The sequence below is a fragment of the Ammodytes marinus genome, assembly GCF_949987685.1.
Source record: "Ammodytes marinus genome assembly, chromosome: 1".
Classification (NCBI taxonomy): Eukaryota; Metazoa; Chordata; class Actinopteri; order Uranoscopiformes; family Ammodytidae; genus Ammodytes; species Ammodytes marinus.
In genome coordinates, this window is record NC_137230.1 from 3,327,278 (window position 1) to 3,354,715 (window position 27,438).

Sequence of the window (27,438 nt, forward strand, 5' to 3'; positions counted from 1 at the left end):
TAATAGGAACCAGAGCAAAGCCCACATCTTTTTAACCAAGTTAATCAAACTTAAATTACAATATCTTTCATTTGGATTGATAAATAAGCCTAACTATTTTCAGATGCTGTACTATCATGCAACGAACTCCCTGAATTCAGTTAGAAGGATTTAGTGGATTTTGGTTTACAGGGGCTTTAAGTGTATGTAACATGTCTGAGTCAGATGTTCCCTTATGTCTTGTTGAGGTCACTTCGGCTCGGGTGTTGCATCTTACTTTATCTTCCTCCGCTGGTTGTTTGGGATCAACATTGTCCTAACCATCATGACAGGAGCCTTCATTGTCATACCAGAGGTCAGCAAGACTCTTACACTGTGTGCTATTGTGAGAAGTTTAGTTAATGTAAGTGATTCAGACGTTGAGATGTTTGGTCCAGACTATTGAATAAAACTTGTGTTGAGATAATGGACATGAAAAATGGTCGCATATGAGAAATATACAGGCAAAAACAGACAAGGTTTACTCAAATAAACACCTAAATGTACATTTTGGACCTTTTATGTATACTGGTTCAAAAGAAGATATGTTATTGAAGCAAAATAGACAAAAATATCTTTACGGTCCAAGTCCTTGAAAAAACAATGTTTTTGCCTTTACTGTCTCACATAGATATCCAGTTTGCATTTTAAATGAGAAGCGTTTATGTAAGCATGCAAGTCAATATGTGTGTTTGGGAGGGCCATCTCCAAGGCATAAGCATGGAAAGCTGCTTTGACATTTCAGTTATTGTATTATAGGGGCCCTGGGAGGGATTGAGAGCAGTTATATCTATTTGGGGTGGGCGGCTGCACTGATATTACTGGTAGTAGGAGGAGATTGGTAGCCTGGAAATCATGACCCATATTTAGAACGATAGAGGGTCTGGCCACGATCAATAGACATTCCCAACTCAAGGGGCGGTATCTACACGTGCATTTCAAATACCACTGCATGCAATTGGATAGCACTACAACCAATCAGAGCAATGAACAAGGTGGCGTTTTAAGCCCAGTTCGTTTAGCGAACAGCTTACTGGTAAATTAAACTTTTAGCGTGGTCATTCGGCCAGTCAGGACCCACGTTCAGGCTACTGTTCATCCGTTAATATAAGGCAGTGCCTGAATTTTCTGATGTAGTCGTCAATATAGCCTTGTGAGGCCAGACATACCTCACAAGCTTCACATTTGTCAATCCATGTTGACGTCAACGACTACATGAACCAATCAGGGGCTGCCATCTATCACTAATGGATGAACAGCAGTCAGAACGCAGGTCATTTTGCCTGGGCTCCTCCCCACTGAGACTGTTGTAAGTCCAGACTGATATGCGTAAGAGAAAAAAAATGTGAAGCTTGAGAGATCAGGCTGCTCCCACCAGGCTAATGTAGGGCAGCGTTAGGTAGAATAGGACGTCATCTGTAAACACATTACATTTCTGGTGAAAATGTCTGCATCCTAATAACACAAATCGTTAACCTCATAGCATAATTGCCTAAATCATATTTACTCTACATCTACTCTACTCTACTCTACATCTACTTTACCCTACTCTATAACCCTTAAAATATGACTTAGGTAATTATGCTATTAGGCTAACGAAAAGTAGATGTAGAGTAGAGTAGATGTAGAATAGAGAAGAAGAAGAGTAAATATGATTTAGGCAATTAAGATATGAGGCTAACGAAATGTTTCAATGAAAAAGGGCAGACAATAATGTATGCAGTGGAAATCCTTCTCTAGAGTTTAGAGCATTGGGAGGTGTGATTACTGGTTGTATATTTAATCCTCCTCTTCACCTTTGATAATATGTTTTGTCATATGCTCCTAAGTACACAATCAGAAGATCCTCTATGATAGAGTGTGTAGCCTGGTGATTCTGCAGCAGCTTCCAACACACAAACTGTAAACAACAGCGAAGGACAGACAAATAAAAATGCTGCTGGATTTATGTTTTGTCATACAGGAACAAGCAATTTCTGCCAGAGATTTATTCATCCTATCTTTCCCAACGCCTAATCTCATTCCTCCATTTATCTCTCTGTGTTGGGACAAAGCTAGACCACTGTCTCCTCTCACACATCCTACCTGCTGTTGTTTATCTCACCTTTATGCTTTGTGAGTAATATTATCCAACATCAAACATCCCGGAGATAATGTCAGATTGAATGTCTACTTGTAAATGATGCGACTAAAAGGATGGAATGGGACACTCGCCCTAGTTACTCTTAATTTTTTGTTTGTTGAAGGTGAAGTAAGCGATGTACTTATGTTAATATAAGTGTTACATTGCTCTTTATTCATACAGTGATCACTTATGTAGTGGGCGCGTTTCATAAAGCCGATCTCTCAGTCACCCGCTCTGCATGTAATCGTCAAATAAACTTTTCGGGGATCCCACTACTGATAACCAATCAGAAGAGAGAACGCTAAAAAAAACGCACTCGTCTCACTGCGGCTGCACGTGCAAAGTGACAGATGGGTAAATGTGTATGCAGTGCATTAATGTGGTGACTTGGGGACGAGGGAGGGGACTGCTAACTGCAGTAACTGACAGGAAGTTAGCTAAACTGACCATTCCGCTTCCTGAACCTTTAAGGCGAGACACTGCAGGCGAATAAGGTACATTTGGTAACTTATGGATATCATCATGAAACTTTGGCAGTTGAGTACTGACATTAAAACAATATTTTTTTTCTATTACTATTCTTCAGAAGTGTCTGAATAAATATGAAAAAATCCTGTGTTCAAGGTACTACAAGGATTTTTTTTACATGTTTCTAAAACAGTCTCATTTTACTCTGATGATTATAAATGACATGTGACAGCACGAGACCTTCAGTGCAAAGAATGCTACTTTTATATAGTTTTTCTTAATGCCTTTTTCATGGGTACGCTCACTAAGGAACAACAGTTGGCTATGTAAAAACACTACCGCATTTGTCCAAAGGGGGTGCAAGAATGAACAGAAACTGAAAGTTCCTTGGTGCACCTTTTAATATACGGATGTTTTTTACTATTATAATGCATTGAATAAGTTTGTGTTTATGTGTACTAGCTTCTGGCTGGAGCTCCGTTTGGAACCACGAGGAGCAAAACCATCCCCAAAGAGCATCTGTCTTCAGCCCAGGATCTGGACACCATCTGGTCGCTTGGGGCAAGCATCTCTTTTCATATTACTGTTCACTTACATATGTTCATAGTTATGATACTATACGTGGCAGGTAAAGACCAATTATAATTATTAAACATCTACATATATATTTCATTTCAAAGGCAGGGTAACACTTTATATTAATGGTGCATGAATCATAATTTATTCATCCATGTAGTACTTCATGAACTTTCAGTAATTCAATTGGATTAAGGGTTTCTCATGCATGATTTAATACATGAACAATACATTCATTAATACATCAGCTAAGGTATGTCAATTATCATGATCTTTGAGGTATTTGGCAAAAACTGACCAGTCACACAAATACACATTTATTTTATTTGATAGTGTTGAAATCAGGATAAAATAAGCATTTATTTTTCATGACTTTATCATGTTTGTGGCCCTTCAAATAAAGTGTGTATATCAAAGTCTGTAAGTATTTAATTCAATTATCTTACACTGTTTGAATAACACGGACCAGGTGAACACCTTATGAATTCATGATGATTAATGTACCATTAACTGTTACCAAAAGCGGTAATAATTTATTAATTAAATTATGATTTAATGATGTTTCCTGCTCATTGGGCAGCTCAGTCAGCTTTTTTGAAATCAGTCAGCACTGTGTGTGCACTGAAAATAAAATCCAGTGTCTAGGCTCTGTTAATGGGCATCTAAACAAAGTGTGTATAAACAAAGGGGCCCACCATAGCTAGAAACATACTCATTTACAGAGCTTAGGCTGTGTATTAACACGGTGTGTGTGTGTGTGTGTGTGTGTGTGTGTGTGTGCGCGCGTGTGTGTGCGTGATCTCCACAGGGTTACCTGCAGTACTCTGTGTTATTCTACGGTTACTATGGCAGTGTGAGGAAGATTGGCAGTGCAGGGTACCGGCTTCCCCTGGCCTACTTCCTGGTTGGGATGGCTGTCTTTGCCTACAGTTTCATCATTTTGTTAAGAAAGTAATCATAACATACTTTGCAACTCTTTCTGATGTCATAATGATGAGATGGTATGATAATGTGATGTAATACCTGAGGATGATTTGATCAGGTTTTTGGAATCAGATCTGGTTTACAGTATATACAGTAATGACCTGACCACATTGTGTCTTATGGCACACACCTATGTTGCATGGCTAATGTTTCATTGAACCTGCTTCACTAAAGGGGGTAGTTTGCAGACAGTAATGTATAGTGAGCTTTAAAAAGTTCATCATCATCATCATCATCATCTTCAACCGCTTATCCGAAATCGGGTCGCGGGGGCAGCAGCTTGAGCAGGGAGCCCCAAACTTCTCTTTCCCGGGCCACATCAACCAGCTCTGACTGGGGGATCCCGAGGCGTTCCCAGGCCAGCGTGGAGACATAATCTCTCCACCTAGTCCTGGGTCTTCCCCGAGGCATCCTTCCAGCTGGACGCTCCTGGAACACCTCCCTAGGGAGGCGCCCTGGGGGCATCCTTACCAGATGCCCGAACCACCTCAACTGGCTCCTTTCAATGCAAAGGAGTAGTGGCTCTGCCCCGAGTTCCTCACGAATGACTGAGCTTCTCACCCTATCTCTAAGGGAGACGCCAGCCACCCTCCTGAGAAAGCCCATTTCAGCCGCTTGTACCCGCGATCTCGTTCTTTCGGTCATTACCCAGCCTTCATGACCATAGGTGAGGGTAGGAACAAAGATCGACCGGTAGATCGAAAGCTTTGCCTTACGACTCAGCTCTCTTTTAACAGTGCGGTAAAGCGAGTGCAAAACCGCCCCTGCTGCTCCGATTCTCCGGCCAATCTCACGCTCCATTGTTCCCTCACTCTCAAACGAGGTACTTGAACTCCTTCACTTGGGGTAAGGACTCATTCCCTACCTGTAGTAGAGAATCCATCGGTTTCCTGCTGAGCACCATGGCCTCAGATTTAGAGGTGCTGATCCTCATCCCAACCGCTTCACACACGGCTGCGAACCGATCCAATGAGAGCTGAAGGTCACAGGCCGATGATGCCATCAGAACCACATCATCCACAAACAGCAGAGATGAGATCCTCAGCCCACCAAACTGCAACCACCCCCCACCACGACTACGCCTTGATATCCTGTCCATGAATATTACAAACAGGATTGGTGATAAAGCGCAGCCCTGGCGGAGGCCAACCCCCACCGGAAACGGGTCCGACTTACTACCGAGAACCCGGACACAGCTCTTGCTTTGAGTGTACAGAGATTGGATGGCCCTGAGAAGGGACCCCCTCACCCCATACTCCCGCAGCACCCCCCACAGTATCTCCCGGGGAACCCGGTCATAAGCCTTCTCCAGATCTACAAAACACATGTAGACTGGATGAGCAAACTCCCAAGCTCCCTCTAGGATCCTTGCGAGAGTGAAGAGCTGGTCCGTTGTTCCACGGCCAGGACGGAATCCGCATTGTTCCTCTTCAATCTGAGGTTCGACTATCGGCCGAACCCTCCTTTCCAGCACCTTGGAGTAGACTTTGCCGGGGAGGCTGAGAAGTGTGATACCCCGGTAGTTGGCACACACTCTCTGGTCCCCCTTTTTGAAAATAGGAACCACCACCCCGGTCTGCCACTCCTTCGGCACTGTACCCGACTTCCACGCAATTTTGAAGAGGCGTGTCATCCAAGACAGCCCCTCCACACCCATTGCTTTCAGCATTTCTGGACGGATCTCATCAACCCCCGGGGCTTTGCCACTGTGGAGTTGTTTGACTACCTCAGTGACTTCCACCAGGGACATTGACGATGATCCCCCATCAGCCTCCAGCTCTGCCTCCAACATAGAGGGCGTGTTAGTCGGATTCAGGAGTTCCTCAAAGTGCTCCTTCCACCGACCGACTACCTCCTCAGTTGAGGTCAACAGCGTCCCATCCTTACTGTACACAGCTTGGATGGTTCCCCGCTTCCCCCTCCTGAGGTGCCGGACGGTCTTCCAGAAACACTTTGGTGCCGACCGAAAGTCCTTCTCTTCTGGTAATGCTGCAACGTGCTCAGGTACGCTCCTGCCATGCCTCCACCTGCCTGCTCAAATCTGCCCGTGCGCTGTTGAAAGTGTTCCGGAAGGTAACCAATCACAACGGAGTGGGGTTGGCAGGAGGGGGGGGGAGGGGGCGGAGAAGGACGAAGACGAGTGTTGATAGAGAATGCTGAGAGCGCCCAGATGAGAGGCAGAGTTTCCCGAAAATCTACACAGTTTTTTGTGCTATGATTCGTTTCAGGTTGCTCTATAGGAGTCATTAATGAGAAATTAAGACCAGAAAAGTAGTATAATAGGAGATCTTTAAGTAATTGTTGAAATCATATGATACGGAAACCCAACTTCTCACACAAACCATGATAGCAAGTGTATCCACTGCCTCCGTTCATTACGTTTTAATGTGCGGAAGCTGTTTCTTTTGTCTTCTGTGTGCTACTTGGAGCACGCTGGTTTATTTTGTGGTGATTTTTTACTATTTGCAGCGCATGTGTTTAATATATATATTTAATAATAATAATGTATATTTAATATTTTGCTTGTGCTATGCCTATTTGCATGTGTTTTTATTTAAGTTGCAGTGTGTCAGGGGACGTAGACATGGGACAGGATTTATGGTGCAAACATGTGTCTTAAACAAACTTTGTGAATTGTTTAGGTTAACCCTTAGTGTCTCCTAGAGATAACAATGTTCCTTTACCCCACATTACAAATGTAGTAATATAAAAAAAAAGTTAATTTGACAATTCTTAGAGCCTATTAAGTAGTGAGTTGACGACGGACTCCTAGAAAAGATAATTTAAAGTCAATGACTTATTCAGATGAATATGCCTTGTGAATTGTACAGCAATCCATCCATAAGAAATAGTCAATATCTATTTCTTATGGATGGATTGCTGTACAATTTTATGTAATTTTGTATAATTTTTGTGTAGGCAATCAGTAGAAATATATACAGCCCCGGAAAAAAATTATGGAGACCAGTCAGGATGTTCCTTAAATCTATATCTCTACATTACTTATTGAAAATGCTCTGGCAATGTTTTTATTGTGAATTTGGTATAAATGTTGTCAGTAGTTTATATTATGAAATCCAAATGTTCATTTTACTCAAACATTTTCCTCTAAAGAGTAAAACAAGAGACACTGAACATTTGGAGAGGTCTCTTAATTTTTTCCGGGGCTGTATATTGTGATGGTGATGCCAGGAGAACGCTTGAGAGGTTGGATTTGATGAAACGTTCTGAATGATAATCTCCCCCCCCCCCCCCCGTCAGAATGGCCAAGAACTCCCGTCTGAGCCTGGCCAGTGCCTCTGATGAGAACTTCACCTTCTGCTGGAGGGTCTTCTGTGCCTGGGATTACCTGATAGGAAACCCTGAGGCTGCAGAGAGCAAGGGAGCTGCCATAGTCAACAACATCAGGGTCAGAAACACACAGGAAACACACACACACACTGTAGTCTAGTAGACTGTTCATGTCCAGTTAAAAAAAAAGTACAAGAAAAAAAGAAAGGAAGATAAAAGTTAAGAAGATGGAGCAACACGTTGCTGTTTTGTTATTTTTTATTTAAATTTATGCCATCTCTGAAAAAAAACGCATTGAATCTTGGGATATGTTGGGCCGCGAAGGATACATCTGTTGCAGCCTTAAAAACCATGAAACGAAGGCTGCATTTCTCGGCCGCATATGAAGGAGCCTTGCTAACGGAACAAGGCTTTGCGCGCCGCTATGACGCAATCGGTCCTCAAATGCAGCCTTCCTAGGCTGCAACCCCTGGATTGAGATTCAGCGACTGTAGGCAAAAACATTGTATTTCCAAGCACTGGTCTCAATTTTTAGAGTTTTGTCCTTTGTGCTTCCATAACATGTCTTATTTCAAAGGTAAAATGAATTAAATTAAACTATGGCTGTTTGCGTCTGTATATTTATCCAAACAATCATCTTTAACAGCAGTCATTATCTCAACCTAATTTTTTCTTTCAATAGTCTGAACCAAAAATCTCCACTTATATCTTACATCAACTAAACAACTAAAATTCCAAAATCATGCTAAGCATTATGCTAAAAGTTATTATATAGGTGTAGGGGGATTTGTTCATATGTTTTTGTAACTGATATATGATACGTTTTGTTATTAAACATGCAAAAAATTAATTTTTAAAACCAGTACATAGTATTTTTTGATTTATAAAATGAGAAAAAAGACTGTATCCAAAATCTGTTCTGTAAAACTTTGGATACAAATATGTTGGAAAAATTAAATACAGATTTGAACCCCGGCACGATCCAACATCTAGATTGTTTGTTTTCTAAAGAGACGCAAATGTACGCATAATTAATAAGATACTGCCAAGTCTGCATATTTATTCAAACATTTGTAATTGTAACACGAAAATCTTGTCTTAATGTCAGTAATCATCTGGTGAAGATCCATGATGATATCTGTAGGTAAAATTTGTTTACCCTATTCACCTGCAGCATCTCGTCTTAAGGTATCTCATATTACTAATGTTTATTTTAAATTATACAAATGTTGACTTCCTCCATTTTAGCCCCAAAATACCAAATTGTTACTATTTTATTTTCTGCACAGGAAGCCATTGTTGAGGAGCAGGAAAAGAAGAAGGATACCAGTCTGTAAGTGTCTTTTCTGATAATTATTTTGTGTGTGTGTGTGTGTTTCCTGTACATGTTCTTGATGTCCAAGAGTGTTTACAACCTAGGAGTGATTCTATAAAGCCCCTGGGCTTGTTTCCCGTTTGAATCAGATTTAAATCCAGCTGATAATTCCCAGCATGCAGCATGTGAATACTCTTTATCAGGTTTCAGGATAATGACAGACAAGAACCCAATTGCAAGACACAGGAGACAGTTCAGATTCAAAAACAGATTTAATGAAGTGGATGTAGAACCAGGTAGCCAAATGGCGTAGCTAACAATACCAGTGGGAGTAAGCAAGGGAAAGTCCAAAATCCAAAAGGTGGGTCAACACACGAACAGGCTGGCTTGAGTGAAGACACTTAAACAATCTGGCAACTGACTGAGGGAACTGAACTGAGATATACACTGGGGCTGATTAACTGATGAGGAGCAGGTGAGTGTGGGGCATGCCAGGTGAATGTAATTAACGGCTAGTGCAGAGCAGTGAGTTCATGTCTGTTTTAGAACCAGGAAACAGACATGAAAAAACTAAATCTCGGCTGAAGTTGTGACAGAACCCTTAAAGGTCGACTACCAGGCGACCTTAAACCGGAAACTAACAGAAAGTCAGGGGAGCCAGGAGGAGGGGGAAAAAAATGGACCGGGGCAGAGCATGGGGTGACCGGCTGGCCAGGGACCAGGAGTGGGGCAGTGCACGGGGTGACGGGCTGGCCTGGGAGCTGGAGTGGGGCAGAATGAAGGGGTGTCAGGCGAGCAGGCCAGAAAAAGGCCCCAGTGCACGGCAGGGAGCTTCAGGCGGACGGCCTGGACAATGAGGGCTCAGTCCCTCTGGAGGCCTGCAGCGACGAAGACGAGGAACCCTTCTGGAGGCCGGCCTCGGCGAAGACGGACCCCCGCAGGAGGACAGCAAGGGTGGAACCACTCAGGAGGCCGGTGGCGACGAAGATGAAGGCGAGGGAACCCTTCTGGGGACCTGCAGCGGAGAAGACCCACAGGTAGCCGGCATCCACGAAGACGGACCCCCGCAGGAGACCTGCAAAGGCAGCCGGCCACAGTGAAGGCAGAACGGCCTAGGCGGAACCCCCCAGGACGCCAGCGGCCACCGTGACGAGAGCGGACCCCTTCCGGAGGAAGGCAAGGCAGAGGGCGGTCCCCCTCAGGCAGGAGCGAAGGGCGGGCCCCCTCAGGCAGGAGCGAAGGGCGGGCCCCCTCAGGCAGGAGCGAAGGGCAGGGCCCCCTCAGGCAGGAGCGGGGGGCTGGACCCCTCGGGCGGGAACGGAGGAGGAGACCCCTCGGACAGGAACAGAGGAGGAGACCCCTAGGGAGGAGGAGACCCCTCAGGCAGGGACGGAGGAGGAGGCCCCTTGGACAGGAACAGAGGATGAGACCCCTCGGACAGGAACAGAGGATGAGACCCCTCGGAAAGGCGATGAAGGCAGGCCTCCCCCATCAGGATGTGGAGACCAGACCCCCTCATCATGACGTGTAGAGGGCTCAACTGAGGGTCCAGAGATCAGCTCAGGTTCAACCACGGTCTCTACCAGGGGCACGGGAGTCATCTCATGGACTTCAGGTACCGGCTCAGGTTCAGGAAGGACCTCGGGTTCTGGAGTTGGTTCTGGTTCTTTCTCTGTCACTGTAACAGGTTCGGGGACCGGAGTCAGCTCAGAAGCTGGAGAGTTCTGAGGAGAAGGATGGCACTCCAAATTCCACACCCCCACTCTAATAGTCCGCGAGGCAGGAGGCGGCTGGTAGCTGGAATGCTGGGGCTCTTGTGGTTGGTTGGGCGCCTTCTGGAGCTGGTAGCTAGCGTGCTGGGGCTGGTAGCTAGCATACTGGGGCTGGTCGCTAACATGCTGGGACTGGTCGCTAGCATGCTGAGGTGCTTGAGGTTGCTGGGGCACCTTCTGGGGCAGGTAGCTAGCATGCTGGGGCTCTTGCGACTGCTTGGGCGCCTGCTGGGGCAAGTAGCTAGCGTGCTTGGGCTGGTTGCTAGCGTGCAGGAGACCGGGAGCTGCGGCTGGTTGCTGGGGCCTGAAGCTTGTTGCTGGAAGCCGGGGCCTGAAGCTTGATGCTGGAAGCCAGGGCCTGCAGCTTGTTACTGGAAGCCGGGGGCTGGAACTGGGGCTTGTTGCTGGAAGCCTGGGGCTGGAGCTTGTTGCTGGAAGCCTGGGGCTGGAGCTTGTTGCCGGAAGCCTGGGGCTGGAGCTTGTTGCCGGAAGCCTGGAGCTGGAGCTTGTTGCTGGAAGCTGGGGGCGGTGTGCTAATAAATTCCTCTGCCCAGGCAGGCAGCAATTTACGCAGCCAAGGTCTAGACCCAACCTCCTTGCGGGCTGACGAAAGGACCTCCGCTCTCTCCACACAGTTCACCGCATACTTAAAGTCATTTTTCAGGCAGGTGAGAATATACCTCACCTCCCTCAACTCCAGTGCAAAATGTGTGTCTGCTGGGTTCATTTCTGGCCAGATTGTACTGTCAGGTTTCAGGATAATGACAGACAAGAACCCAATTGCAAGACACAGGAGACAGTTCAGATTCAAAAACAGATTTAATGAAGTGGATGTAGAACCAGGTAGCCAAATGAATGGTGTAGCTAACAATACCAGTGGGAGTAAGCAAGGGAAAGTCCAAAATCCAAAAGGTGGGTCAACACACTAACAGGCTGGCTTGATCAGGCTGCAGGAAAAAATACAGAAAGCTGAGGGAAGACACTAAAACAATCTGAACAGAACTGAGATATATACTGGGGCTGATTAACTGATGAGGAGCAGGTGAGTGTGGGGCATGCCAGGTGAATGTAATTAACAGCTAGAGCAGAGCAGGAGGGAGTGGCAGTGTCTGGAATGACATGAGTTTTAAGATAAGATAAGATAAGATAAGATAAGATAGTCTTTATTGTCATTGTACAGTCACCTATACAACGAAATTGGGATTGCCAACTGAAAGTGCATTACACACAGAAAAAACAGACAAGCAATTTAAGTTAAAAACAGTATAAAAACAAGACACAGACACAACAAAAGAGACAAGACAAGGACAGGCAATGTCATAATAAATAAATCTAAAAGGCAGAAAGCATATTGCACTTGTGGAAAGTGAGGTAGCCTATGTGTATGTCTGTTTAATGTTTTATGAGAGTTAAGGGTCCTGATTGCCCAAGGAAAGAAGCTGTTAGCCAGTCTGTTGGTTCTGCTCTTCAGGCGATGTTATCTAAGGAGAGGAGAGCCAATAGTCTTTTCAGCTGACCTTATCACCCTCTGCAGCCTTTTTCTGTCAGCCACTGTGCAGCCAGCATACCACACAGTGATGGAGAAGGCCAGCACACTCTCAATGGTTGAGCGGTAGAAAGTCATCAGCAGCTTCTCCTCCAGTCTGTTCCTCTTGAGTACCCTCAGAAAGTGGAGTCATTGTTGGGCCTTCTTCACCACTGCTTTCGTGTTAGAACCAGACATATGAAAAAACTAAATCTTGGCTGAAGTTGTGACACTCTTGATGCACACTCATCCTGCCATGTGAGCTTCACACTCCAGTCCACTCCCTTGTGTATTTTTTTTTAACTCCTAACAAGTATGTAAAAACATATTGCGATATAACCACAACCGTCCAGATTTTCTGGGCATTTTTTTTTGCTTTTTATTAGACATATTTGAGAGACAGAGTTGAAATGGAGACAAAGATGCGAGGACATGCAGAGAACTGTCCCGGGGGGATTTGAACCCGGGTCTGCTGCGAGGCCTTGGCCTGGGGGGGTAGGTGGGGCGCCCTTCCCACTGAGCTACGGGTGCCCCACATCCAGATTTTTTGAAGATGAAATAATAATAATACATTGTTATTCATAGGCGCCTTTCAAAGCACCCAAGGTCACCGTACAGGGCAGAGTTGAAAAAGAATAGAACAACAACAACAATAACACGATTAACAAGACAAATTTACAGTGTCTGAAATCCTTAAGAAAAGAGGAATTAGTGGGATGAATTGGGTGATAAGCAACACATAGCCAGTATGCCAGTTGAAAGAGATGTTTTGTTTTCCTCTAACTGCTCAGTCTACCTGTGTATATCTGTGTCTTTCTTAAGGGCAGTTCTGATCAGTCTGCGGATCTTGGCCAACATCCTGGTGCTGCTGTCTCTGGCCGGAAGCATCTACATCATCTACTTTGTGGTGGACCGATCTCAGAAGCTAGAGCAGGAGAAGCCCGAGCTGACACTGTGGGAGAAGAATGAGGTAGCACAGCCAATCACCACTCTGATTAGATTAGCCAACATATGATACACTTCCAAGGAATCAATGAGAGTGCAGAGCAGAAACTGATCCAGTCCAAGATGATCCTTCCATTCAATTTCAATTCAATGGGGCTTCTGTTCTATCAGTTTTCAAACTAGGAGTTAGCATGGAAATCCAGACATGCTGCTGTCTCAGCCTGTTGGTCTGGACACGATCCATTGGAGCTCATTAACTATGTCTGATTATTGGGGGATGCCAAACAAATCGTTCTATCTGATATGGGCGGGCCAGAGCCCTATGTATGGGGCTCTGGGGCGGACGTTACCGGATGAAGACAGTACTGGGCATGCGCTTTCGAAGCCGTGCTAGTAAACAACAAATATGGATGCGGATACGTTCTTTGAGTTTGAGACCGCTTTCGCTTTGACACTTTACGATTTGGAAGACGGCAGTCAAATCTTTCATTAGCAAGAAAGAGGAATTTTCTGTGTTGCCGACCGACCACGGCAAAAGTTTAATTTACCAGTTAACCCCACTTTTCACTTAGCGAACGGGGCTTAATACATCACCTTGTTCATTGCTCTGATTGGTCGTAATACTATCCAATTGCATGCAGTGGTATTTGAAATGCGCAACAATGAACAAACTTTACAAAACCAAATATCAGTGATTCTTGAGAAGTGGGACAAAACAGGGTGCAATGTTGAAAAAATACAAACCCTATTTTTTGACAAATTAAGTTACATGTATGTATCCAACATATGCTAAGCTACTGAGCTAAGCTTTGACACAACCTCCCAGCTTTAGTTTTTTTTACCCTCATTGGCCTATCACCACCATCAGATGTCAACTCCGTCAGATTTCCTGTCTGACGATGTTGACATATTTAACGTTTCTTAAACATAACAAATGGAATTTATCTAGTAGCCATTTGGTTTTTCTGTTGATGTTAGGTGCTAGTATGAACTACTTCAGGAAAATAAACTTATCAAAAAATTTCAAATAACTTCTTCAGAAATTGTAAGTCAGTGTTGACATATCATGGTTGTGACACAGGACTTTCAAGATTCGGAATGTAAAATATTTTAAAACTACAACACTTATCAGAGCCTGACTCTAATGTACTTTGCAGAGGTAGAATTTGAAGAGGTCCTTCAAAGTGACAGCTGCCCCTTATTTCGCCTGATTTTATTACATTTTACATAATGAAATGTCTGACGGTGTTGACTTACATTAAAATCCTGTCTGCACAGTGCACGTGGAGCTCTTTGTTCCCTCTTTTTAAAATGCAGCTCCCAATGTAAACATCATTTCTTGACATGCATTTAACAATCAACTCTCATTTGGACAAAAATTACTGTGGCATATCAGTGTCCTCCCAAAAACTTGATTTTGACATGAGCTTTTGATACAGTAAGATTTTCTTTTTTTTTAGCATTTGATCAAGGTATCTTACCTTTTGTCTGTGCTCGATTCAATTTAATCAAATTAAGTACATTATGATAATTAAGAGCAGTTGAATAAGGGGTGGGAATACATAAGCTTTGGCTTCCTCTCACTCCTTTTCGAACAAAGACACCACGTTTATTTTATAAATATTGTTTATGACACTTTATAATTATTGTTTTTTGTGTTATATGCATTTGTATGATATGTCAGACTTGCTTTGTTATTTTTTATTTAATTTTTTGTTCGAAATAAAGACGAAGAGGAAGTCTGATATCTGATATCCAACCAAAGTGGAATGATCAAACTGATAACGCCATGTTTTTGTGTGTGTGTTACGACCCAGCCTGCTGTGGTTAAGGAAGGCAACATGAAACCACATGGTTTTATTAGAAGTAATCGATTTAATAAATCACAAAAGTTGTACAAACTGGAATAGGAAAAGTAATCAGGGTGGATCAGCTGGATGCTGTTTAAATACAATTCTTATGTCTTACCTCTACACTACGAGCGCCCCCAAAATCCTAATATTCTATTTATTATTTTTGTTTTATTAAGATTATTTAAAATCATCCTGACATTTTTGTTACCAAAATAATTGTTGCTTTATCCACTGAATTTAAAACACCTAAACCAATCAGAATTGGTCAGTGACTTTTCTGTTCTTCCTCTCTCCAGGTAAGTGTGGTGGTTTCTCTCATCACCATGATTGCCCCGTCTGCCTTTGAACTGGTGGCTCAACTGGAAATGTACCACCCGCGAACCTCACTGCGATTCCAGCTGGCTAGGTACTTCCATCACTGCAACAACTGCTGCCAAATCGTTAGCCTCATAGCATAATTGCCTAAATCATATATACTCTACTCTACTTTTACTCTACATCTACTCTATTCTACATCAACTCTACTCTACATCTACTTTACCCTACTCTATAACCCTTAAAATATGACTTAGGCAATTATGCGATTAGGCTAACGAAAAGTAGATGTAGAGTAGAGTAGATGTAGAATAGAATAGAATAGAGTAAAAGTAGAGTAGAGTAAATATGATTTAGGCAATTATGCTATTAGGCTAACGAAAAGCCACACTAATAACACACTATAGAGGCTAGTATGAATAGGTTTACTGCAAACTAACATTTGTCCTATGTTTTGTTTTTACAGAGTGCTTGTTTTATACCTGGGGAATCTCTACAGCCTGATCATTGCCCTTCTGGATAAGGTCAACAGTATGAGCTCTGCTGTGAGTGTTAAAACGATAGGAAAATAAAAGGCTCCTTTTTTTCTAGGTTTTATTTTCATAGTTCTAGCCATCATTCAATTATGCATCATAAGATAGAGGGCAACTACATGAGCTATCACGGGTTCTTCAATTCCCAGATTAAAAAGTTACTTCTTCCAAATTACAAACACAAAACCCAGATGTTTCTCTTACCTTGGTGTTTGGCCAATGAAATAAAGAATTAAAGATGAGGACATAACTCCAAGTTTTCTACTTTATCTAGTTGCCACACAGATATTTCAGGCCAGATGCCCTCCCTCAGTCCGTACGTTAACATGCACAGTTTAGTCAAGCTACGGTTATTCGGTTGGACTAACTGTCCCCCCTTTCAGCAGCTTTCAGATTGTTTGTATTGGACCCTTTACCGGTTGACCCAACTTGCTAGCAGGCGGCTAATGTTTAGCACGTTTTGTCCGGTTTCAGTCGGACTAACACAATAATTTGATTTGACGAGTGTGCAATGGCTATCACTGAAAACTAGGGCCCGACCGATATATCGGCCAGCCGATTTAATCTGCCGATTATAGCACATCTCCTAAAAATCAGCAATCTGCAAAATGGCAGATTTTTTTTTTTTTTATTATTCAAGCAATCATGTTGAGTGAGATAGTTATAGCATATTAACAGCAGCAGCAGGTGTGTTGTTCTTCTTCTTTCGTGTAACATCAGAGGTCCAACTCAGTGATTTGTAGCCATGCCCTTGTCTCTGGTCCCACGTCAAACAGGCTGGCTTCCGAGGGTGGTCTGTACAGGGGGCAGGTGGTTGTGATATGCTCAACTGTTTGATCAGGGGCACCACACTCGCATGCAGCGCTGTCTGCCAGGCCCCACTGCTTCATTGAGGATTTGAACCGGCCGACCCCAGTTCGTAGCCGGTTGAGAAGAGTCCATTGCCGGCGTGGGAGATTGTCTCCTGTGGCGCCATCTCCTGGATCCTGGATGTAGTGGTGGATGTTGGTTGGCCCAGCCCTCTCCCCTCCTGCTTCCAAGCTGACGCCAGCCATCCATCTTTGGACAGGTCCTCAGTGGTAGCACGAAGCATCTCTTGTGCCGCCTTGTTGTAGGGCTGGCGGGACTTGAGTCTGTTCGGAGGAGCTGCTGTCTTTGTGGTGTTATGGAGGATGTGCCAATCGTGCTTCTGTGCTTTCCTTGCCAGGGCGAGAGTGGCAGACTCTCGTCGTAGGCCAGCCGGTGCGATTCCTGCAAAGACTGGCAGCAGGACGACAGGGGTAGGCTTCAGGCACCCAGTGATGATCCGGAGGGCGTTGTTGATAGCCACATCCACCTTTTTAACTTGTGTACTTCTGCTCCAGACTGGGGCACAGTACTCTGCTGCTGAGAAGACCAGGGCTTGGGTTGATACCCGTAGTGTCTTAGCAGTGGCTCCCCAGGTTGTGCCAGCAAGGCAACGGATCAGCGCAACCCTTGATGTTGTCTTTGCCTGGACGTCTTCGAGGTGTTGTTTGAAGGACAGTGTCCGATCCAGACGCACACCAAGGTACTTAGGGGCTTGCTGGGACTCCAGACGCTTGTGGTCGGCGTATACCTCCAGTTCCCTCTTGGTGTCTCTGTTGCAGAGATGGTATGCTGCTGTAACGGTCTTGCCGGTGCTGAGCTGTAGGCGCCCCTTTCGTAGGTAGGCTACTAGGACGTCCATGTCTTGGTTGAGACCGTCTTCCAGTGCCTTCCATGTGGGTCTTCTCAGCATGATGGCAAGATCGTCCGCGTAGCCGTACTTTCTGGATGCTGTGTCTGGTAGATCGTAGATGTAAATATTAAACAGCATCGGAGAAAGGACCGACCCCTGTGGGACACCGTTCCTAAGTCTTCTTAGTCTGCTGCGCTGGCCATCGCTGGTCTGTATGACAAAACTGTGGTTAGACAGCGTCTCCATAATGAACTTTACCATATGTTGATCAGGTATTGTCCTCAGCAGCTTAAGGTGGAGTCCGCGGTGCCAGACGGTATCGTACGCGGCGGTCAAGTCCAGGTACACTACCCCAGCTTTCTCATTCTCCTGGAAGCTGTCCTCGATGTCTTGAGACAGTAATGTAACCTGGATTAATTCACACTTGACAGTTCCCCCTGACACCAATAGCAGAGTCATTGGTCATCTTTTGACTGTTAATAGTATTTGATAGAATTTATATAGTGCTTTATTGGAGGTCATTCAAAGACACTTTGCATCATACATATAGAAAATCATACTTATAGAAAAAGAAAACAAAATACAGACAAATTAAAGATAAGGTTTGGAGTGGAGTCTGGTGTAATTATGCTTTCTTAAAGAGGTGAGTTGAGTTGACTTTTGAATGAGTTTATTTAGTCTAAGATGCTGATGTTTGGAGGGAGGGAGTTCCTGAGGGTTGGGTGCAGTTACATAAAATGCTTAATAATGTCTGAGTTTAAAAATGCATCATGTCACTTTAGACATATTTGTAACACTTTATTTTTTTTAGATAATGCATATTTCAATAAATAAAAAGTTCCTGTACAACTATCGACAGTAACAAGTATTTATATATATTTAAGGGTTCAAAAAACTAAATTTTTTCAATATATATTTTGAAACTCTAAGCTGTTTGTTTGCTGGAAAATTCGTATTACAGATGCAATTTTAGATTTTTGCAGATTGGGTTGAACTCTCAACCCTGCCTCTCTCAATGAGAGACCATGATTCACAACAGGGTCCATCAGTGTAGCCCTTACTGTATTTCATCAGACATTACAGCTCTATGTCTTCCTCCACATCCACACTCTCACTGCCACTCTTCTCCCTCCAACAACCTTTATACTGTATATATGTTCACTAACAAGTCTAAAACAAGACATCTTAGTGTTTCAGTTGAAATTGCAATCCGCGGTGTTTGAAATGCACTAGGCATTAATTCTGTTTTGAATGTGTGGTTTACAGTTGTGGCAGCAGTGTGTTAGTATTTGAAAAAAGTGCTGGAAATCCACAGTGTTGTGCAGGCCGTGGTTAAGCCATGAGATAGGTGTGTAGAGTTTTGAAATTTGTGTTTAAGCAATGAAAACGAGCTACAGTTTGATCTGAATGAACCGCTGCTGTGCATACTGTTGTTAGAGTTTTGCACATGTCGCTCCAGTTGTGCCCACTGTGGTTTAGCAATCGAAAGAAACTGTAAACACTGCATTGACAGACAAACTGAACTGAGCTGAGAACTGCTAAGTTGGTCTCTAAATGCCATTGACCGCGTGTTTTCAACACGCGTCTGTTTGTTTTTTGTTTTTCTTATTTTTTTTATTGTTTTTTTTTTTTTTTTTTTTTTTTTTTATAATTTTCTGAAACAATAACTGTGTATCTGTGTATCTAAATCCGAATCTGATGAAAATGGGGGCGGGACCTGATAAGCCTTTGGCTTCTTCCGTCACCCTTCAGACAACACAAAGTAAGATGTATGAAGATATGAAAGAAAAAATTGTGTATTGGTGGAATTGTCCGAAAGAATAACAAATAATAATAATAAAAATAATAATAAACTGACACTTTACAGTGTTGGTGGTGATTAGAAACAGGACTCCAATGTCTTAATTAGACAGTCCATAGTGAACTTCAAGTAGCAGTGTATCCATCTTGCCAGTACTTTGTGCAGTGTATGTGGCAAGAGGTTGTTTCCTAATAGATAAAACCCATGGTTTAAGCAAACTAGATTGGGGTGAGACAGGCTCGCTGTTTCTCCCTGCTTCCAGTCTTTATACTAAGCTAGGCTATCCGAGCCCATGTTTAACCCATCCCTTCACATGACAAAGCAGATAGGCTAATACATAATAAGTTCCCCATATAATAGTAACATATCACGTGTCTGGTGGTAGCCCATACTGTGTTTGTGTTGTAGGTCCAAGTGATTCCAGCTAACTGGTCTGACTCCAGCTCTTTCCTGGCCACCATCTCTCAGCCTGAAGTAGAGAGCCTGTCCACCTTGGTGGCAGAGCTCTCTGTCTCTGAGCATCGCAACAGCACCATAGCCACCATCGCCATGGTGATAGACGTCACCAACAGCGGGCGGAGCAGCTCGTTCTCCAACCAAACAGCCCTGTTTGAAAAGAACACCCGCTCTCAACAGGACCCATGCTGGGAGACTTATGTTGGACAGGTACCAATAGTCCACTTCTCTGATGCACACCAGTTGAGATGTGCACCAGTTGAGATACATTGTTTTGATTTTTAGATGTTTTGGTTTGCGTTCAAGGGGGCAAAATTAAAACGGACTGTATTGTAAGCAAAAGTCACTTGCACGGAAATGCTGTCAAGACAGTTTGGCGCGTAAAAATGCAAATGGCAATTTCTACCATCGTCTACATCACAGGGCATCGGCTGGTCATTTTCATGCTTAATGTGGAGCGCATATTGTAACAGCCAGAATCTATTGAATGTCAGCCCACGTTACAAAAGCAGCAGACTGTAGCGGGCGGAGCATGTGGCTAAATAACTTAATAACACATTTAATGACAGATTAGAATGAAACATTAATCAAGAGATGGCGAAATGATGTACGCTATACGCTTCCTGTGATTAGTGTGGATGGTGTTCACACCAGAGATGATCCGCTCCAGAGTTCACTCCCAAGCGGACCCAGACCACCTCTTCAAGCAGAGCAGAGTCCGGTTGTTTAGTACCAGTCTGGGACTGTGTTCAAACCAACCCAAATGAACTATGGGTTGCTTTCGTAACCCCTGTTCTCTGAGTAACATGAGTGAGATGTCTCACTATGGGATACGCGCCCCCTCGCGTATTCGTAGAAGCACCAATAACATTACGCCAGCCCTAATTGGCTGGCAGTCATGACTTCTGAGTCAGGACCTCACGCCTTATAAACTCCTGACGCAGCGTCACTCGTCATTCAAAAAACAAGCACACCTCTTCTCGCTTCCCCCAAATAGCAAGAAGGGCGGTCCGGTGAGACATCTCACTCATGTTACTCAGAGAACAGGGGTTACGAAAGTAACCTATAGTTCTCTTTCTTAACATTCGTTTCGATGTCTCACTATGGGATATGGAGACCGTATTGCCAGACAAGCTTATCTCGACGACTGACTACCAACCCCCCTCACCCAGAGGTTTGTGGACCAGGCAAGTCCCCCGAGGTGGCCACGCTCAAGACAGCATGGGCCAGGCTCGGAGACGTCACATCCAACTTATAAAACCTTGCAAAAGTGAGGGGCGATGACCAGCTAGCTGCAGAACTCCTGGATAAAGACCCCCCTAAACAGAGCCCAAGAGGTCGCTAGACTCGTGGTAGAATGTGCCCGCAGCCCAGCCGGGACCTGAAGGCCAGCACTAGAGTATGCCAGTGAAATAGCATCCACTATCCAATGAGAAAGTCTCTGTTTTGTGATGGGTTTACCCAAGTGAGGTTTAGCCCAAGACACAAATAACTGATCTGCTTTCCTAAAAGCCCTAGTTCTCTCCACATAAACATGCAGAGCATGAACCGGGCAGAGTGCATGTAGCCGTTCCAGCTCCTCTGAGCCATGAGGCGGTGGCTGGAATGCTGTTAAGTCCACCGGTGAACATGTATTGATCACCTTCGGGACGAAGGCCGGGTTAGGCAACAAGGTCACCCCATGGTTACCAGGAGTGAACCGCATGCATGCAGGGTGTACAGACAGAGCATGCATATCACTCACCCGCTTAGCTGTGGCTAAAGCCAACAACAGAGCCACCTTAAAAGACAAGACCTTCATGTCTATGTGTTCTATAGGCTCAAAAGGGTGCCTGGTAAGGGCCTCCAGGACCACAGCCAGGTCCCAAGAGGGTGTGATAGGTCTGGAGCTGGGTAACAGTCTCCGGGCACCTTTCATAAAAAGGGTGTTGACCTGCCGTCTTACCCTCAAAACCAACATGGCAGGCAGAAATAGCAGCCAAATAAACCTCGACTGTGGAAAATGCCTTCTTTTTGTCAATTAAGTCCTGTAAGAAGGACATAATTGCACCAATTGAGCACTGAAAGGGAATTTCATGTGCCCTAACACACCATTCCTCAAACACCTTCCACTTAGCATCATACAGCGATCTAGTGGACGATGCTCTAGCACTCTGAATAGTATCAATGACACTCTGAGACAGCCCCGTATGTCTCAAGTTAAACCACTCACGGGTCAAGCCCAAAGGACGAGCCGCTCCGGGTGTGGGTGAAATATCTGGCCGCGGGCCTGAGATAAGAGATCCCTCCGCCACGGTAGGGGCCAAGGGGAGCCGCGGAGGAGTTGTTTCACCTCCGCCAGCCAAGACATCGACGGCCAATAAGGAGCGATCAATATCAGAGACAGCCGATTCTCCCACACCCGACACAACGTCGGGGGCATCAGAGCCAGCGGGGGACTGTGAGTTCTCGCCTGACGCAAACAGGTCCACTGATGCGCGGCCGAACCGTGTCCAAATTTGATCGACTACAACTGAATGGAGCTTCCAGTCCGCGTAAAGAGGGTTGCCCCGTGACAGGAGGTCGGCACCGAAATTCTGAATCCCGGGGACGTGTGTCGCTCTCAAAGAGAGAAGATGAGCATCGCTCCACAGTATCAGTTTGCGTGCCAGAGTGTGCAACTGCAGAGAGCGCAAACCTCCCTGACGGTTGATATGGGCTACAGTGGACGTATTGTCTCTGTCCTCGCTAGCACATGATGCCCTTGGAGTAACGGGAGAAAATGTCTCAGTGTTAGAAACACTGCTAGTAGCTCCAAATAATTTATATGGGCGTGATGGAGATCCAGGCTCCAAACGAAAGTTGGCCATAAAGAGTGAGAATGCATCAATGGTCAATGTATGATAGCCTTTCACTTAGCCTTAATACAATTCATTTAGACGGGGACATTAATGTCTTCCATGGCAATCCATCCGATAGTTATTGAGAGAATTAAGTCCGGACCAAATTGACTGATTGACCAACCGACTAACCAGGTTCAAATATATATAAGGGTGTCAGGTTTACACAAAAATGGCAGGCAAGAACCCAATAGCACGACAGCAAGCAGTTTCAGGTGTAGCAACAAAGTTTAATAAGAGTCAAACCAGGTGGTAGCGTAGCAAACAAGTCCAATAGGGGCAGGCAAAAGGGTAATCCAGAATCCAAAGGGTGGGTCAAAAACACGAACAGGCAGGCAGGTATACAGACAGGTAGCAGGTAAGTAAACGGACGCTGGAGAGCTATGTGACACAAAACGATCTGGCAGAGGACTGAGGGAAATGGAGTGGAATATATACTGAGGGGCTGATGAGCTGATGGGGAGCAGGTGAGTGCAATTAACCAGTAGTGCAGAGCAGGGGGGAGTGGCCGGGTCTGAAATGACATGAGAGGTTAGAATCAAGAAATAGACATATGAAAAACTAAACTTTGGCTGAAGTAGTGACAGAACCCCCCCTTCTAGGGACGGCTCCTGACGTCCCACCAGGCTGGTCAGGATGGTCCCTATGGAATGTAGCGATTAGGTCGGGGTCCAAGATGTGGCGAGCCGGAACCCACGAGCGCTCCTCAGGGCCATAACCCTCCCAATCAACCAGGTATTGGAAACCCCTTACCCGTCGTCGCGACTTGATGAGACGATGAACCGAGTAAGCAAGCCCTCCATCAAGGAGCTGGGGGGGCGGTGGGGGACTGGAGGAGGGCTGGAGCTGGGACTCTTTAACGGGTTTGATCTTGGATACATGGAAGGTGGGATGGATCCTCATGGAGCGAAGAAGACGGAGACGGACAGCAGCAGGGTTGATGACTTTACTGATGGAGAACGGACCCACAAACCTATGAGCCAACTTCCTAGACTCCACCCGGAGTGGAAGGTCCCGTGTAGACAGCCAAACCTTCTGACCCGGAGTGTAACCGGGTGCAGGGATCCGACGGCGGTTGGCATATTTCTGGTATCGGTCGGACGAGCGCAGGAGAGCAGCACGGGCCCGCAACCAGGTGCGCCGACATCGCTGGACGAACGCCTGGACCGACGGGACACTGGCTTCTCGCTCCTGCTCAGGGAACAATGGAGGTTGATATCCTCGAGAGCACTGGAAGGGGGAAAGACCTGTTGCTGAGCTTGGAAGTGTGTTGTGAGCATACTCCACCCATAAGAGCTGCTTGGACCAGGAGGACGGGTTCTGGGATGTGATGCAGCGCAAGGCAGTCTCCATCTCCTGGTTCAACCGCTCAGTCTGGCCGTTGGATTGAGGATGGAAACCGGAGGATAAGCTGACCGTGGCCCCCAACAGCTGGCAAAACTCTGTCCAGAAACGAGAAGTGAACTGCGGCCCCCGGTCGGAGACAATGTCACAGGGAAGGCCGTGCAGACGGAAAACATGATGCAACATAAGTTCAGCCGTTTCCTTGGCAGATGGTAATTTGGGCAATGGAACAAACTGAGCCGATTTAGAAAATCTGTCCACAATAGTAAGAATAGTGGTGTTACCATCGGAGGGAGGCAGTCCGGTGACGAAGTCGATCGAGATGTGGGACCACGGACGACGAGGAATAGGCAGTGGCTGAAGAAGGCCGGAAGGGGCATGGCGAGCGATCTTGTGCTGAGAGCAAACACGGCAAGCAGCGATGTCCTCTTCCATGGTAGCCCACCAGAACCGTTGCTTCAGCAGAGCTAGGGTGCGCCTAACCCCTGGATGACAGGCAAGGCGAGAAGAATGTCCCCACTGGAGGACCTGAGATTCACAGGCACATACAAACGATTATCAGGGCAAGCACTGGGAGCCGGGTGGTCGGCCTGAGACCATCTTAGTGGGGAGGATGCTCTCAGGTTGTGTGGGAAAGTGTTCGGATTGGAACTTGAGCATCCCTCCGCCACGGTAGGGGCCAAGGGGAGCTGGTTTGACGTTCCTTGAACCTGGGCAATAAGACAGGGTAAAATCAAAACGATTAAAGAATAACGCCCACCTGGCCTGACGGGAGGTCAACCGTTTGGCTGACCGGATGTACTCCAGGTTTTTGTGGTCTGTCCACACCACAAACGGATTCTTCGCCCCCTCCAACCACTGCCTCCACTCCTCGAGAGCCATCTTAACCGCCAATAGCTCCCGGTTTCCAACGTCATAATTCCTTTCTGCTGGGGACAATTTGCGGGAGAAAAAGGCACATGGATGTAACTTTTGGTCTTTACCTGACCGCTGAGACAGGACTGCCCCCACCCCGGAGTCTGACGCATCCACCTCTACGACAAACTGGCATTCTGGATCTGGTAGGATGAGGATGGGAGCAGAAGAGAACCGTGATCTTAACTCGCTGAACGCCCTTCCTGCAGCAGGGGACCATTGGAAGGCTACCTTTTGGGAGGTGAGGGCTGTCAGGGGAGCTGCTACAGAACTATAGTTGCGGATAAACCTACGATAGAAATTGGCAAACCCCAGGAACTGTTCAAGCTTCTTTCGAGTGGTGGGAACCGGCCAATCCACCACCGCTTTAACCTTGGTGGGATCCATGTGAATGCTTCCGACTGAAATTATGTATCCCAGGAACGACACCTCAGTGGCATGGAACTCAGACTTCTCCACCTTCACGAGCAGCTGGTTCTCTAGGAGTCTCTGGAGAACCCTGCGGACATGCTGCACGTGGTCCTGTTCAGACTTGGAGAAGAAGAGGATGTCATCAAGATATACAAATACATTGAGAAAATCCCAGAGCACATCATTCACTAAGGCTTGGAATACTGCAGGAGCATTTGTGAGTCCGAAAGGCATTACCAGGTACTCGTAGTGGCCCCTAGGGGTATTGAACGCCGTCTTCCACTCATCCCCCTCCCGAATGCGAACTAGGTGATAGGCATTCCTGAGATCAAGCTTGGTAAACACAGAGGCCCCTTTCAAAAGTTCAAATGAAGAAGGGATGAGTGATAGGGGGTACCTGTTCTTAATGGTGACATCATTCAGACTGCGGTAATCGATGCAGGGCCGGAGGGATTTGTCCTTCTTACCCACAAAGAAAACCCCTGCTCCAGCAGGCGATGAAGAGGGACGGATGAGGCCTGCTGCCAGTTAGTTTTTTATGTATTCGTCCATGGTCTTGGTTTCAGGGACTGACAGAGAGTAGAGTCTCCCCCTGGGCGGGGATGAGCCAGGGAGGAGGTCAATGGCACAATCATACAAGCGGTGTGGGGGAAGAGAGGTGGCCCGTACCTTGTTAAACACCTCCTTTAAGTCGTAGTACTCCGACGGGACACCTGAGAGATCTGGGAACTCATTAGAAGAAGAGGTGTTGCAGGCAGGTAGCAAAGCAGATTTCAGACAGACTGCAAGGCATTGATCACTCCACTGTAGAATAGAACCAGTCCTCCAGTCAATGTGTGGATTATGTTTAATTAACCAAGGATACCCCAGGATAACTGGCTGCTGAGGTGCATTTATCAGGTGAAAGGTTAGTAATTCAGTGTGGTTACCTGACATGCCCAGATGGAGAGGAGCAGTGCGATGGGTTACAGTGCAGAGGAGACGCCCATCGAGAGCAGTGGCCTCAATAGGCTCGGCCAATGGTTCCTGGTTAATACCCAGCTGCATGGCAAGACCCCGATCCAGAAGGTTAGTGTCAGCTCCAGAGTCAATAAGGACAGCGACAGTATGGGATAGTCCATTACAGTTGAGCTGGGCATGAAGTAGTGCTCGAGAGGGCCTTTCAGAGTTCCTGATGCGGCTCACCAGCGCCCTCTGGATTCCTGGTGAGCCCTGTCTCTTACTGGAGAGGATGACACGTAATGGCCTCCCTCCCCACAGTACATGCAACAGTTCTCCCTTTGGCGCCGTTGTCGTTCAGCAGCTGACAGCCTGGTCCTGCCCAGCTGCATGGGTTCAACTGGGTCACTAGAGGCAGCAGCGGTAGGAAAACACGTTGAAGTGGAAGGTGAAGCTGGAGGACGTGGAAATCCACGGGAAGTGCTGGTCAGTGCCCTCTCTCGTCTCCTTTCCTGGATACGTCCATCGATGCGGATAGCGGTGGCGATGAGAACGTCCAAATCCTTTGGAGGGTCCCGGGCCACCAGCTCGTCCTTGATGGCATCAGAAAGTCCGTTGTAAAAGGCGTCAGCCAGGGAGGAAGAGTTCCAGTCACTCTCTGCAGCGATAGTCCGGAACTCAATGGAATAATCAGTCACTCTCCGGCTCCCCTGAGCCAGGTTAAACAGACCGCGAGCAGCCTCTCGACCAGGGGTAGCATGATCAAACACCTTCCGAAGACCCTCAGAGAAGGCAGCCACAGAAGAACAGAGAGCCAACTGCTTCTCCCACTCGGCGGCACCCCAGTTCCGGGCCCGCCCAGCCCGCCCAGTAAGCTGAGTGATCATAAAAGCCACTCTCGACCTCTCCGTGGGATATGTGAGAGGCTGTAGTTCAAAAGTCAATGAGCACAGAGTCAGAAAGGAGTGGCAGGTATCTGGAGCTCCAGAAAAGCACTCTAGAGCACTTAAGCGGGGCTCTGGACGGGAGACAGCAGGGACAGGAGGGCTGAAGGGTGGTTGAACCGCTGGGGTCTGACTGGCCTGCGTGAGCTGCTGGAGCTGGCCGCTCAGAGTCTCAAGATGTCGATTGTGGCGTGCAGAAGTTTCCTGGAGAGCCAATTCAATAGCGGTGAACTGTTTCAAATGCTGGTGTAGAGCGGCACCTTGTGCTGCCACTTGCTCTATTAGCTCCGTGTCGGCTGGGTTCATCTTTTGGCCAGATCGTACTGTCAG

At 46.1% G+C, this 27,438-nt stretch overlaps 1 protein-coding gene across 1 annotated transcript in view; it reads left to right on the forward strand.

The window, feature by feature from the left end:
* Positions 1-27,438, forward strand: part of tmc3 (transmembrane channel like 3) — a gene marked incomplete at both ends in the record, with an annotated part of 53,047 nt that overhangs the window by 8,156 nt on the left and 17,453 nt on the right. Inside the window, 9 exon segments of the mRNA XM_080033340.1 lie at positions 228-334; positions 3,074-3,172; positions 3,996-4,138; positions 7,433-7,580; positions 8,752-8,795; positions 12,897-13,044; positions 15,169-15,278; positions 15,654-15,732; positions 19,629-19,886. Coding sequence (XP_079889466.1) covers positions 228-334; positions 3,074-3,172; positions 3,996-4,138; positions 7,433-7,580; positions 8,752-8,795; positions 12,897-13,044; positions 15,169-15,278; positions 15,654-15,732; positions 19,629-19,886 — 1,136 coding nt within the window.